The sequence below is a fragment of the Excalfactoria chinensis genome, chromosome 7 (genome assembly GCF_039878825.1).
Source record: "Excalfactoria chinensis isolate bCotChi1 chromosome 7, bCotChi1.hap2, whole genome shotgun sequence".
NCBI lineage: Eukaryota > Metazoa > Chordata > Aves > Galliformes > Phasianidae > Excalfactoria > Excalfactoria chinensis.
In genome coordinates this window covers 22,217,974-22,233,466 of record NC_092831.1, presented here as the reverse complement: position 1 = coordinate 22,233,466, position 15,493 = coordinate 22,217,974, and the positions used below count along the sequence as shown (strand labels likewise).

Genomic DNA, 15,493 nt, shown 5'->3' with positions numbered 1-15,493 from the left:
CAAGTGAGGGATGAGGTAAGCACTGAACTACAATTACTTGAAGGGAAGATGGAAAGTGTAAAATGAAGAATATTTTATTCTATACACGGAATATTAATAGCACAAAAAATCCTTTTTTTTTTTCTTTTTTTTTTTTCTTTTTTTAAAGTTGCAGCAGCCCTTGTATTTCCTCTTTCACTATAGACAGCTGTTTCACCCACCTACTTGAGATGTCCAAGAACAAAACAAAACAAACAAAAACAAACAACAACAAAAAAAAGGTCATGCAACATCATTCATTACAGCTTTTTCAAAAAGCCCAGCAGAATAGGGTTTGTTGGTGTCTTTAGATGACAGCGAACAGTCCAACCAATGTGTATCCCAGCAATCCCTGCAGGTGTTTCAGCTGGTCACTCTCTGGCTTCTCCCTATATGATGCCAGCACCAGCTATCACTTTACAGTTAACAGAACATCCTACGTATGTAACACTAATTTCAAGAATAATATTACTTACATACAAGAAGAAAAGTGAAATGTTAGTCTTCCACTGTGCTACAGTGAAAAGGGAAAGTACACTTAGAGACTAAAGCGACATTGCAAGCCAACAGTCAGCAGCAGCAATACTTGTCTGATGGATGTACAATTCTAGTTACTGACAGTTGCTTTTGTTATTACTACTAACAAAGATATCTCTGGCACAGGAAAGGAAGAAAGCTTCAGAAAACATGGCTGAAGAAAAAGAGACTCTTTGTTAGACAAGGAATTTCAGCCACAAAGACGCTGTTCTTCAGAAAGACTATGCTGAAAGATGGGGAAATGCACTGACAGCAAGCTCAGTTTCAGGCTCTTTGAAATGACTTTTCACCATTGAAACTGAAATGCTGAGAAAACAAAGTTTACAGGATGTCTTCAAATCAGCCAGGACTGATTACTTGAAGACTAGCTACTGAGAGTTAGACAATTCCATCTGATTAAAATCCCCTTCCTCTGGAAATGCTATTATGCAAGACGCTAAAAGGCTAACTTGAGAAAACAAAAAGAATGAAATTTAGAACCATACTAGGGATAACCTCTGTTGAAACACAAACAGTGTAAGATTTCCAACTTTTTCCCTTTTTTTATGAGGTAAAAAGAAAAATAATTAATAATGCTATTAATAACCCCCTGACCCTTACAAATCTTTACTCTGTTGTTACTATCTCTCCCATTTTGCATATATGGTTATATATGGTTGCAAATATATTTTGAAACAAATTCTCATCCACAAGCACCCCTCATATGTGATTCTACAATCCAAAGCAAGCACGAGAACTCATGGTCACATTTACAGTTGCTGCCAATCATCAAAAGTCAGTTTTCCAGTCAAAATCAGTTGGAATTTTCTAGATAGAAGTAGCGCTGTTCTGATGGCATTTCCAATACAGCTTTACGTATCCAGCTGCAACTGGTTTAACTGGAGGGGAAAAGCAAAGGAACGCATCTGCCTGTTGGTGGTTTGTGTAACTGCAGGTCTCCACAGATCTGTGGTTGGTTTGTATCTGAGAGCTTGCAAATTCTTTTGGGAAACTGCGTGGCAAAACAAAGCCTGCAACCAAACTCACTAAGCAGCTCAGTGTTGTGCTAAAAACAAGAAAAGATCAAGAGAGGCAATAATGACCTGGGCACAAAGTGTAGGGAAAAAAAAGAAAAAAAAAAGCTGATTGTGGTAGAAGATGAAAGACAACCCTGAGAACCCAGAGCAGCACTGCACATGGTCTACACAGAATGGATGGAGGGTTTTTTCCAACATTTTGCTTTATTCCATGGAGGCAAAAATGCGGAAAACATCACCCATTGAAATTACATGGAAGGACTCCAAATAATTCTAGGGAGAGGACACCCGTACACTCAGATAAGCATTTCTTTGACTGGGTACCTTACAGAAGCTCTTTAAAACAAAATAAAACATAAAAAACAACCCATGCAATAGCATGCAACAGGACAAGAAGGTCTAAGGACCAGAGCTGTAACTCAGGCGGTGCTGGAGCTAGAATGTGATGCTTTGCTGAGGAAGAAACCGTGTGAACAACCTAAAACAAGCAGATCCTTACTAATAACACATCCTGGAGGATGCCCTGAGACTCAGCTCCACAGTAACAGCAGTAAAGCAAACTTTAAAGAAAAAAAGGTCCAAAGGGACTGATACAGACCATTCTGTTCAAAAAAAGGTGCTACTGCCTGAACAAGAAGTGCAGAGATACATGGCTGGTCAGACAGATCTGTTCCAAGAATTTGAACCAACATATCATTTATTTACAGAGCTCTAAGGTACTTAACTGTTTATGTGCACAGATTTTAAAAACTTCACTGCAACAAAGATTCAAACCCAGAACACATTCATTTTTCAGCCAAGCATCTCGTCGTTAGATTCATTACCAAGATCAGGCGATTTCCCTCAAAAAGACTGAAGAGCATACATTCTAGTCCTCAGGAAGAACTAAACACAGAATTCTAAGGGGTGCTTTACTGTCAAACCAAACTTTCTGGATCTTTCAGATCACCAAAAGATTTTGCAAATCTAACAAAGTGTCACTGTACTGATGTTCCACAGATCACATTCAGAAGCTCCGAGCAGCTATCCATCCTTCCTGACAAACCACCTAATGCTGAACAAAAACTTCCCATGCCTCACTTCATCTTGTGAAAGCTCCACAGAGGACTATTTTCTTTTATTTTCTTGCCTGTCATCTGCTCCCTCAAAGTAAACTTCTTGCCAGGTTAGGCTCAGCTACTTGAGTAGTTATTCTGGAAATCTAATTAAGCTGTATGCCCATCACTTGATAAACTAGTTGATATGGAAGTGAAAAGTCTGTATTTCAACCTTGTCTTAGCTATCAACCACTAGTAAAAGCTTCAGCAAGTGAGTTCACCTGCTTATACTGTGTTCACTTACATAAAGTAATTAAAGAACCGAGTCCAGTAAGTACAAAAAGGCTTCAACAATGTTGTTCCAAATTGATCTGCTGACAAGAGATAGAACAGATATTCCTCTGACTTGTAGCATGCCGGAACTCTCAGCCAAGACTAAGGTTTCTTTGCAGCTATGAAAAATAAATGCAATCCAAAAATTTAACAAAAATTTCTCAAGTGAAGTAAAATTCATACCCACGTGGAACTACAGTTAGTGGCCTTTCAGTTTTCTCCTTTCAGGCTGACACACTGCAACGATGGGCACTCCTGAAGTGTAACAAATGTCCATTCATGGGGCTCTTTTTAAACCCTCACGGTTTTGGCAATGAGGAGATGACTGACATATTTTAACTGCCAAATGGAACTTATGATCAAGTTCACTCCAATAGAATGGATAAATAGCTGGTGTTCTAACAAATAGTGTCATTTTCATTTTAAACTCATAAAAATAATTTTAAAAAATCTGAAAAGCAGAAGAGATTTCTCCACCACTACAAACAATACACAGACATGGCAGTTCATGCATAATCTATGATAACTCTTTTTAGGATGGTCATTCCTGGTTCATAACCACAGCTGCAGAAAGCAACAAAGGAAACAGACAGTTGGTCCATTCCTTTTCTAAAAGAATCATCTAGGCAAGTTCAGCAGCAGAAGTATCCATTTCATACACACAGACAGAAACACACAGGTAAGAGATCTATTTTATAACTCTCAAATAGCATTTAAATACTCTGTGACTTGAAATACAATACTATACCTTACACTCATGTGAGAAATCTCATTTATTAAAAAATGTTCATTGTAATCAGACATGCTACATACACAGCAATACCTAACCACAAATACCAGCTGGCCAATTCCACAGGGGCATCATTAGGATACCTACACTAGCAGCTATTTAACAGAAATGTGCAAGGTTTTCTTTTAGCTTTCTAGTCACAGGAAATAATTAGTAATGAAAAACATTTCACATCAACTTGGAACTTCATTTAATTAATATTTTCCATATGATGCCTTAGCATTCTACACTTCCAAATGCAGTTCCCTCTTTAAAACCATGGCTGCCAATTAAGAAATTTTGTTCTCTCTAACCCAAATGCCCAAACCAGACACACTTCAGGAAGACGAGAATACCAAAATGCTCCATAAAGGCTATAGCCTATTTACTGCTTAACGTAATCCAATTCTTCATTAACATCTTGTCAAAGTTTGAGGCTTTTTGCTGTTATTTCTGCAGCCACTAACACTACTAACATTTGAACATCTCTGAGATCCTCAAGAACTTGCCATACTCCAGTCTGAATTTCTGACCCATTAGTCAATTAGTAGCCTACCACATAAATCACTCAGTCAGTGGCTCTTTGTATTTAAATACTGTTACCAGTTTCTAAAAAAATTAAGGATACTGCAACTTTAAAAAACATGTACAGATTTCAATTATTACTATTATTTTATACACCTTCAGAGCCCCCTTATTGGAGCAATCTTATGCTGAAACATTAATCCCAATCAAATAATATTTCATACCGTATATAGGATAAAAAGAATATTGCACAGGGGGAGGCTCATGTCCAGCTGCTAGGTAGTCACTGTATTTTTTTTTTTTAAATGCAAAGTTAGCACAATATTCCTCCTCTATAAATGAACTGGTAGATACACTTAAGATAGCCAACATTTTGCCACAAAAATTTCAATATGAACTACTAGCTTCCTTCCACAAATGCATCAATTTCCATCACAAAACATTTATCTGCAATGAAATCATTCAACAGATTGTCTGATACACAGGAAAGAGACCAATGTTGTCTTAAACAATCAGTAACATTCACATAACCATCTCCCCGTGTGTAATAGTCTCAGAAGAATAAGAATGGGAATCCAGCCCTGGGATTTCTTACCTTAAATCTAAGCAACCACTTAATGCATAAATGGAGCAAATAAAAGAGGTAAGGAAAAAAAGCATTGAAAGGTTAGTTGAAACTTCAGGATATGAAGAGAAAGGAAAAAAGAAAGAAAAAAGTTAAGCATTCAGCATTAACAAAATAATGTATCAGTAGATCATAGAAAGAGTGGCTAAAGCAGAATGTGTCATGAATAAAAAGACTTTCAAGCTGAAACTTTCAATATATGTTGATCACAAAGCCCTTAGATTAACACTTCAAAATTAAATCCCAATTGTCAGTACACTGTTTATTCAAGTTCTTACAGTACTAACTATAAGTCACCATACCTCAGAATGGAAAATAGGACCTTGATGGATTAACTTCAGATATCAGTTTCATGGAGCTGTCAAAGAATGGACTTATCAAATACCCTGAGCTCAACAGAACTCATTAGCATATTCACCTGTATATACTGTATATACCTGCATTAGTATATTCACAACCACCTGAAACAAAAGTCTCAAAATATTAAGCTAATACATGCCCTTTCCTATATGATGCCATTCGTTAGCTCTTAATCTGGTCCAGCAAGAAATCTCTTGAACAAAGTCCAAGAGTAAATCATCATGCCCTGTACCTTTTTCTAAATTTAGCGTTAAGGCATTAGTCAACAGTGAAACATCTCAAAGCTTAAGTGCTAGGTTTTCAGCATGAAGTCACAATATCTCACTGCCATAATACCATATGTTGTCTTTCCCCATAATCAAAATATCAGTGAAAGTAGTCTTCCCATTTGAATGTCTTTTGATCTGTTTTCAGTTCAGCAGATCTGAACACGGTGCACATCACATTTCTTAAATTTCTTATAACACCAAATGTAAAATATGGGAGAATCTCAACAGCTAGGACTACTCTCCTTCATTTTCATAGCTCATAATAAGAATCTAATGTAGCAAAGAAAGCATAAGCTGATTTACTAGCAAGCAGCCTTCAAGTTCAAAGTTCCATGGTGATATTAACCAAAAAAGTCACTGCTTCACAGAAAAGCCAGGCATCCCAGTAGTGGCCAGAAAGATTATCATTTACACAAAAGGGTCTAGGAGGGGTGACCTTTTCCTCAGCAATACTGCTTGGTAATTACAGTATCTTAATACAATTACAAACCACTTCAAATGGATAAAACTTTTTTCTTTTCCGTCCTCCTAAAACAACCTCATGGAAGGAAAAGCAGAAGATTCTGTAACCCAGGAAACACTCAAAAAGAACAGAACAAATTGTATTTTTGCAGCATTGTGGAGTCAGGGAATCAAGATGAGGAGGGACCACTTAAAATGACATAGTGGCATTTAAATTCTCTCCCACCATACTGTAAAGTACCTTTTCTCAAAGAAGGTACCCAACAACATTTTGAATTTCCAAGAGTGATATAGCTGGTTAATAAACTGGTTAAACTATTTAGTTCAACATGGCATGCTAGATTTCTTGACCAAGGATGCTTCCCCTCTTTCCCCTTTATTATTCTCAGCCTGGTTTGCAATCATTTCCAGGGGCCACAATGAATGCATGCTACATTGCTTTTTTCTTTGTTTTGATAATAAATAACTTTGTGCCCCAGTACTAGAGAGAAAGTCCTACAACAGAAAAGTAGACAGAGGACTAGTAATATCTAGAACTTCAACACTATTCATTCAGTAACTTGTCAAGTACTCATTTTAAGGGGAAAAAATAAAAATAATAATCAAGAAACAGCTATATAAAAAAGTGAATTCAAAGTTCCTAACTCTCATCTTTTTTCTCTTTGTTGTCCAGCAGGAGATCTACTAAACTATTCTGCAGTTACTCAGGCAGAACAATACCAACAGGCTGACAAACACAACTGGCCACCTTCTCCATATCAGCAAGAGAGTGGTTCTTTCTTCAGCACTGAACACAGGATTGGATCAATTGGGACTGATCTGTGGATCTTAATGTTAATGTTTGCTTAATGTTTCACAAAGCACACAATGCCTTTCTAAGACTTTTCACATTTTTTTCTAGATAAACATAGTACATTGCAAACAGTACATTTGGATGCTTTTTCAAGCATACCACAAGAAGAACAAATGGATGCAAATACACATTCGACTCATCAGCTGCTGCATCACCGTGGGTATGATTCTGCTATATTGAAGAAAGTAGAATAATGATTATAAGTGTTTAAAGCTAGTGGGAAGTAACATTGTGTTGTAGAGCAATTAATTTTTTTTTTCCATGAGTTCTACAATAATTTCATTAATGTGATCATAAACATATTATCAAGAACAATATCCAGAAAGAGTTCTGTTGACCCGCATATACTCAAAATTTGAATTGGTAGTAGATTTTAAACACAAGAATTATAATGACTTCCTAGATGAAATGGTAGCTATTGTTGATATTGCAGGGGTTGCTTTGGTTTTTTTTCTTTCTTTGTTCATATTTTTTTTCTGAAGAGTTACTTGTCTGCTGAAAATCTGATTAAGGTCACAAACTGAAGCTGAATGTTTTGATAAGAAATAGAAAAAAATCCTTTCTGTTGACTAACAGGATGTGAAGAAAATTCAAGTAAAATTGCTCTGAAGAAATACATAAAGAAGACTATTAAGAATTTGAATTTTAAAAGTCCAGCTAAACAACTTGCTGTAACCTAAATCCAAGCTGACAGTTCAAACTGAGCATCACAGACAACCCAATGCAGGTAGGTATCAAGCAAAAAGAAATTCTGGTTTATTTGATTGGAAGAAACACCTTACCATACTGCTCACTTAGAGGCTTATAGATTCGTAAGTTTGTCATGTAAAAGTGACACAGCTTTGTGTTATTTACCTTTCTTCTCCTAGAACTTTAACTCTTGTCAGTATTTTCATTTCCGTATTTGTTTTCCTGACAGCCCAATTTAACAATGAGACAGTAACATGCCTGCTAAGACTCTGTCTGCATTCAGGAAATGCTTAGAAAAAAATCCACATACATCTAACCCCACACTTGACATGACTGCTGTTGCATGCACTGCTCTAATACTTGCACAGAACAGCCACCACTTGTGTCTTATTCTGATCTTTACCCTGAAATTCACTTATCCTAGTCTTAAAAGACTAGGACCAGCTAGCTTTGAGCCTGGCAGCACTATTCATATTCTGAAACCCTGTGTAGCAAAAAAGTAGTAGAGAGCTCACTTTAAGAAAGCACATTACAAGATGTGGGTACAACAGGTTGACAAAAGTTAGAGAGCAACTAATACTTCCTATGCAAATGCTTTCTTCACATGAGCTTCCAAGTAACCCCGGGGCAATTAAAGCTGAATCATGCTTTGTGTTGCAAATTCAGAGAGAAAAGTGAGAGATGGTCATTAGCCTTTCATTGCTCAGGTATATCCTGACAACCTACCCAAATGGTAAGAGCAGCATCACAGAAGAACACATTGAGAAGCATTGTAAAAGCTGAAATCTCCAGTCCCAAATATCCTCAGAAACAAGATTCAGTGAGTTGTGAGGTTTAAGGAGAAAGGGAAGGGGAAAGAGTAACTGCAGCCTTGCAACACTCCTCTTACACCTATAGACACAGTGGCCAGGCAAGGAGAAACTGGTATATTACCATGAAAAGCATCAAGTTATTTTGTAAAGATACATAGACAAAGTATTTGCAGTTTGGCTGTTTTAACAATATCACCTACCTTCACTCCATGTCCAATATCATCTAGAATTGTATAATCAATAGGTTTCCTGATGTAGCGAACTGGTCGCTCCAAGTTAGCTGGTGCAATGATTTTGTGAGTTCTTGAGGTGTTTTTGTTTGTAGTCAAGATACCAATTTCTCTTCTAGCAACTTTCTCTTTGTGAATGTCCACCGTCTACAAAAGACGCAGTGTATTTACTAACAGTGGTATGCATTTGAATACAGAGTCAGTAGACAAAAAAAACACTAGCTAAATCAGTTACAACATTTTGATACTGTGCTTAACATATCACTACATATACTAGCTTACATAATCTTTGATTTACTTTTGAATTTGTCACCTCCAAACCTACATTAACAGCCACAAGTTCTTTGGGTTTTCTATTACTCTCATTCTTAGCAATTGAGCAAAATATCCTTTTCCCCATTTTTATTTCCTATGAATTTACTGACACTGATTTATACAATTCTATTAATTATCTTTCTTCATCCTACAACTGCTTCCTCAGCTGGTCTTTGAAATACCCTCCAGTGAGATGAAGCATAAGGATATCTTCCCAAACCTGAACTTCTACAACCCGATAAACAAACTGTAAGCTGCTTTTCTCACAGTAAGAGAGTTGCTAAGCTAGCACTGGTAGCTATACGACAGAATACAGCTTCTCTCAGACAAATTAGACAAGGTAAATCAGTCGATACAAACTCATCATCAAAAAGCAATGGTGAAATTTTAGGTCATTAAGCCCAGTGCCTTCATTTAGAATAGGTAAGCCTAGCACAGAAAAGCCATCCCTCCGAAAACAGACACATCGCACCATGAGTACCACAGGAGAATATCCACCTCAAAAACAAGGTCGTACTGAAAATTCATTATTTGAAAACATGTACTTGAATGTTATTTATTTTAATAGGACAAGGAAAAAGAGAACATTATCAAAAAAAAACAACCCATATCTTGCAGGGAGAAAAATGACCCTCTTAAGTCAAGGTGCATAGAGTTACATGCAGCATTAGAAAAAAAAAATCATCATCATCATTTGTTGACAAAATAACTTTGCCTGCAAAAAACTTCACAGAGATGTGAACATTTTAGCTACAGGTTAAGGTGAGAAAACACTCAAAATTACTATCATTAAGATTGCTAATCATTCATAATTCTTGTGATCATGAATGGTATCAGAGAGACTTTCTGTAGCCAACACACACACTGTACCAATTACAAAGGAACAGGTACAAATGAGAAATTATTTTCATTACAAAAAGTTTTCTGAATGTTATTTTTCTGTGGGCAGGCACTGGAACAGCAGGATTGGCTACAATGTTCTACACTTCTGCTTGAGCCAAGGATACCAGGAGCAGTAAAAAAGATCTTGTATATCTGTATTACCTATGAAAATAATTCTAAAACATAAAACAGATGAATGACAAAAAACCCACAAACACAAACAAAAGCAAGCAAACAAAACAAACACACAAAACCTCCACCAAAACAAACAAACAAACAAACAACACTTCCTAAAAGCTGTTTCTTTAAACTCTTTCTAGAGAAGAATTTCCCCAAATGTTCAGGGCATAACATGCAAGTTTAAATTACAATCTATCAAGATTGCCCATTATTTTCCAGCAACATTTTTTCAGCATCTTGCACCCTAGCTAAACTGAAGCAATTAATACAGCTTCGTTATGTCCATTTCTGCCACTTCTAGTATCACTTGCCTAGAGCAATAAAGCTTCTACCAAAGCTTCACACTATTCCTTCAAACAAAGGTACCAAATAAGATCGATTATTCAGTGTTGAAATATGTTGGAAATCCTCTTTGGAAAGCTCAAGTTCATTGGGTAGCAATTTGAAATCTATTGGGGTAGTTAAACTATCTGCGATACATCCTCCATCACCCTCAAAAACCCACCCAAATCTGGTCAACGTACGAACCTTTGCAGAAATTCACAGTTTGTGCAACCTTAATTTAAGAATTAAGCTGCTCCAAAATTAATTTTGCTGAAGTCCTTTCTGAAATTTCCTGGGATGACCAGATCTAGATACCACCCCCCAGAGCAACAGTGGTGAGTCAGATTCTTCATGTTTTATACAGTACTTATGGTTGTTCAAGCACCAGAGCAAACAGAGCACATACACATGTTCCAATCCAACACACCAAAAAAGTACCATGTTGCATCAGAATAAATTTCAGTATTGCATCTTCCAACATATTTTAATCTCTACCCTGTACCAAACCTTCACTTTTACAGGTTAGCAGGAGTGGTTCATATCACCATTATACCCAAGAGGTGGTCTACAAAAAGCTTGCCTCAGCTGCTAGGGACTTAGCACAAACTGTTTTGTCTGTTTTGTTTGTCTTGGTTTTTATAATCTAACTGCATGCATCTGTAACAACTTGGAAAACAGCTTCATGTTTAATATCACAGAATTAAGTTCTCTACTGCTGTCTCAGACTTTATCTGTGATCTAGACATAACACTAGAGAAGTGCAGAAACATTTTATGTTGGTCTCACAGGCCTCTGATCCCATTTGCTGAAAGGTTAAACAAACCCAGCTGCCAGAGCAACTGCCTTTCAATTGCTATATAATGTTTCAAATGTACTGCAACATCACAGTCTGCAGCTCTCAATCAAACTTTTATTTCTACCTTAGACACTACATCCTTGAAGCTTTGGTTTCAGTTGACGAATCACAGAAAACAATTTTGCGCAGCACTGATTTTTTCTTACGTTGTCTGTGTTTCAAGTGCATCACTTCTGCAAACTCAGTCATGCACTTTTAGTATTCTATTACACAATTATCTACAAACAGAGGTGAATGAAGATATTTAATGCATGTGTTACTGTAGAGACAGCATCTTAGCACTGTGGAAACTTGTTTCCATGAATTACAAGAGGATTTTATTAATAATTAACTAGGAATTGTAAGTACATGCAGTTTCCTTAAGGACTACCATGATAAGAGAGGCGCGACTTCAGTAGCAAACAACAAAAAGCATAAAATCTGATTACAACCTGAAGCTCATCTAATGGGGGATCTCTTGCATTACGATTCAGAACACCTCCTTTATCTTTAGCAGCAATGGGATGACTAAGTTCATTAAAACAGCATTCGCTTCAGGTGAACACGCCCCAAACTGTATTGTGTTGGAAGGTTTTTCAAAAATTTCATTTGTTTGATTAGTTGACTACTGGAGTTATAAGATCTTCAGACATTTGTGCAATAGCAGAAAAGAACATTAAGCTAATTCATTAGTAGAAAAGGGAACAAACATTAACCTGCTACTAAAGAAAATCAAAATTTTTATCTTCAGCACAGGTAATTATTGACTCCAGTAATAGCATAAATCCCACAAGCAAGGCAAGAGAATGTGAAAAGAACATTTATTCACTGATATAGAAACTTCTACTAAGAAGCAACAATTTCAAATGATTCTCTTCAGAAAAATCTCCAAGAATGACAAATAAAGTGTATTTCATTGTTGGAGGTTATAGTTGGATTAGTATAACACCAAACTCGTGGAGTCTGTCAAGAGCAGCAGACAGGATATACTCTTTTCTTGCATAACTTAAAATATTATTGTCTGATAAAAAAATTTCTAACTCCTGACTGTGTTCTGCATTTTTTTCCCCATCACTCAAAAAAGTATTGGGCAAAAGCATTTACAAAATAAAAGTATTTACATAATAGAAAGTTCATTAGAGATTAGACTCATCACTACCATCCTTTCAAATACGTTCCATAACATCTGTAAAAGGCAATCACTGGCTTAAGGAGAAAAACAAAATTAACATTAGTTAATTAACATAGTCACTAAACTCAGAGTTCTGAAATATATTTTACCTGTGAATGAAATTTCCCAGAAAATTAAGTTAGCACTTGGAAAACCCAATCTGCTGTCAAATTTCAGAAACAAACGTTTCCACAGCTTTCAATTCTTTCTCTACTCAAAACATTCTTATGTTCAGTTATCAATTTATTGTCAGCCTGTTTGGGCTTTTAAAATTCTCTTTAAAAGCATCGTATGAGAAAAAGCTGCTTAAGCACAATTATACTAAGTTGTTTGGTGGAGTTTTGTTGTTTTTTAAAATATATCTTATTCAAAACTATCTTATTTCAGACTAGCTTGAAAATTGTACTACTACTTTAAAACGAAAAGCTGACAACAGAAATGTGACATCTTTTTTGCTTCAACATAAGCTAAATGTATTCTGTACAGTAAGAGAACATAATGATACTAAGATGCTGAAGAGCTACCTACCCAATTAACTGGTAATATCTACCGTGCAAAATTAGACCTGTGTTACCATTTTCAGAAAAGTTTGGCTATTCTTAGAATTTGCCATTTTTAGAAAAGTCTGTCTATTCCTATAATTCACAAGAAAAAGACAACTGAAAACAGTTACCAGCCTTCACCGACAGCTCAGTGGAAGGTCCAAGGGAACTTCCATGCAGAGACCACCTGGCTCACACACACTGCTGCAGTTCGACCAAGCATCATGTGCTGACTACAGAAGAGCTCAGCCTGTGATCCATTCACTGCTCATGATTAGTAGCACCATGGGAGACAAATTCCAGAACAAGAGGATGAAGAAGGTTTCTCCATCCTACAGTACCAGTGGAGAAAAGTCATCACTCTTAGCACATTTGAACTCTTTGTGACTGAACAGTTGTTTATATAATTACCATTAGAGAATAGTTTTAAAGCTCAGCTTTCTCACTAAGAACATTTTATAACCAAATCTGACCAAATATTTTTCATCATACAAATAGTAAAACCTGAAAATTTGCAAAGTTACTTTAAAGAATTTGGATATGATGAATGTTTCACAGTATCTGCTAACTTGAAAAAAAAAAATTAAAAAAAAATAAAAATTTTTCTAAAAAGTATAAATATTTAAACAGGCTATCTGTATTTAGGATTGAAATTATTCAAACATAAAACAATGCATATTATCTATTACTGGACAAAGATCAAGACAGCAAGTAAGAACAGGTAGATTCACCAGCCTTCAGACCAAAACAAAGTAATCTAAATTTTAGACTAACAGGATTTAACCACTTTCATTAAAATGATTTCCTTGCTGAGGACCTATATGCAATTTGAACATGCACAAATGGTCATCAGTTTCGATCTCAGTTCTTTGATTAAGTTGACATTTAGAAGGAAATACAGAAAGTGACATAAATTTGTGTAATATGTATGAATGGAGAACTAGAATACTTAATCTTCTGAAGTTATCATGACTCTGAGTTTGAAAAAGTTTTTAATTTGTTTGGTTTGTTTGTTTGTTTTTACTAAAACCCAAACAGTTTTGTTCCTCTCTTTGGAGCACATGTGGGATTTTGAATGAGAATCAAAAGCAGGGCTACACAATTAGATATTATAACTTGAACTAGGACTTTCTAAATTGAAAATTCACTGTGTACTGACCAGAGTATTAGTGCAGTAATACACTGCCAAATGTGAGCAGATGGTAATACCAATCTGCTCTACGTTACTGACATCATTTCAAGTCAGAGAGAATGATAATTTGGCCAAGAGATATTATTATACCATGAAGTGTTTAATGTCACTTGACAAACAAATTAAAAAAAAAAAAAAAAAAAAAAAAAAAAAAAAAGATGGAAGAAATCTTCCACAGGTTTGACTTGTTCCAGGAGAAGTATAGTCAAAGTTACTGAACTGAAATTATGTATTACACATCAACTGTGACAAAAATCAACTCTCTAAAGAAAAGTAACTACTGACATTAAGAGAGAATACAACACAACATCAGTATCATCAGATGGGCCCATTTCTGAGGGCATTAAGTACAATTTAGTCTCAAGTTTCTAGGACCAGTGCACTTCATATAAGTGTCTGTTCTTCTGATATCATTTCTTCCATGAAGACCTGGGGAGCATCCTATATATGGATAATACAGCAAACAAACAAAAAGGGCAACAAGAACATCCTTCTGTTTTCAATTCTACACAGATATATTTTTTAAAAATAAATAAATAAATAAATAAATAAATAAATAAATAAATAATTTTGCTTGGCTGTACAAATGCAGCCTGTGAGGCTCAGCTGTTAAAAATTACTAGTACCAGGTATGAGGTACCAATAACTTAGCACTCCATTTTTAGAAACCGTCCATTTGTACAAGAGACAAAAACAATGCGATCTAACATCTCAACCTGCATAAAATCCAGGAAGAAGTTAAAAATGCCAAGAACTTCTCCCCAGAATTGCTTTACAGAAACTGTGTGACAAATGTTCACATATCTATAAAATAGAAAATCCAGTGAGGCCTGAGTTCAAGTAGTTTATTCTGTATTCCATGCTAGGCTCTCAAACAACCAAAATACCTGTCAGCTGACACTAGCCTCTTAAGAACCGTATACATAAACACAGGCACACCCACACCCACACCCACACAAGTATATACACACATACAAATCACAGAATGGCTTGGGTTGGAAGGGACCCCAAGGATCACCAAATTTCCAACCCACCACCAGAGGCAAGGCCATCAACCTCCAGATCTGCTACTAGACCAGGCTGCCCAGGGCCCCATCCAACCTGGTCTTCAATACCTCCAGGGATGGAGCATCCACAGCCTCTCTAGGCAGCCTGTGCCAGCACCTCACCACTCTCTCTAATAAAGAATTTCTTCCTGACATTCAAATAGAAATAAACAGCACAGACAAACACAGCATATACATAGCCCATATACATACATGCATGCAGAGTAACTTGTGACATTTTCTGGGGTTAAAAAAAAAAAAAAAAGAATTAAGTTGTCTATGGATTAGCAAGAAGTATGGAGTAGAAGAAATCATAATTGCAGCTTTTTTCTAAAAATGCAGCCACGTGAGATGGCTGAGGTCATTAAGTAGTGTACCACCACCAGAAAGGAAAGTTCAGGCTGCCCCTTTCTTTGCCTCTGCTTAGAATTCATCTGACCTCTCAGTAAATCAATTCAACTCACTAAGAT

General features: G+C 36.2%; 1 protein-coding gene across 15 annotated transcripts in view; it reads right to left on the bottom strand.

Annotated features, from left to right (window-relative positions):
* The window catches only part of ABI2 (abl interactor 2), a 53,538-nt gene that overhangs the window by 15,628 nt on the left and 22,417 nt on the right, over window positions 1-15,493 (bottom strand). For 9 of the 15 annotated variants that reach the window (XM_072341501.1, XM_072341504.1, XM_072341508.1 and 6 more), the window contains exons 3-4: window positions 8,507-8,683; window positions 4,831-4,848 (exon numbers count right to left, since the gene is read on the bottom strand). In XM_072341501.1, coding sequence (XP_072197602.1) covers window positions 4,831-4,848; window positions 8,507-8,683 — 195 coding nt within the window. The remainder of the gene's footprint in view (window positions 1-4,830; window positions 4,849-8,506; window positions 8,684-15,493) is intronic. The other 6 variants (XM_072341503.1, XM_072341506.1, XM_072341510.1 and 3 more) reach the window with 1 other exon arrangement.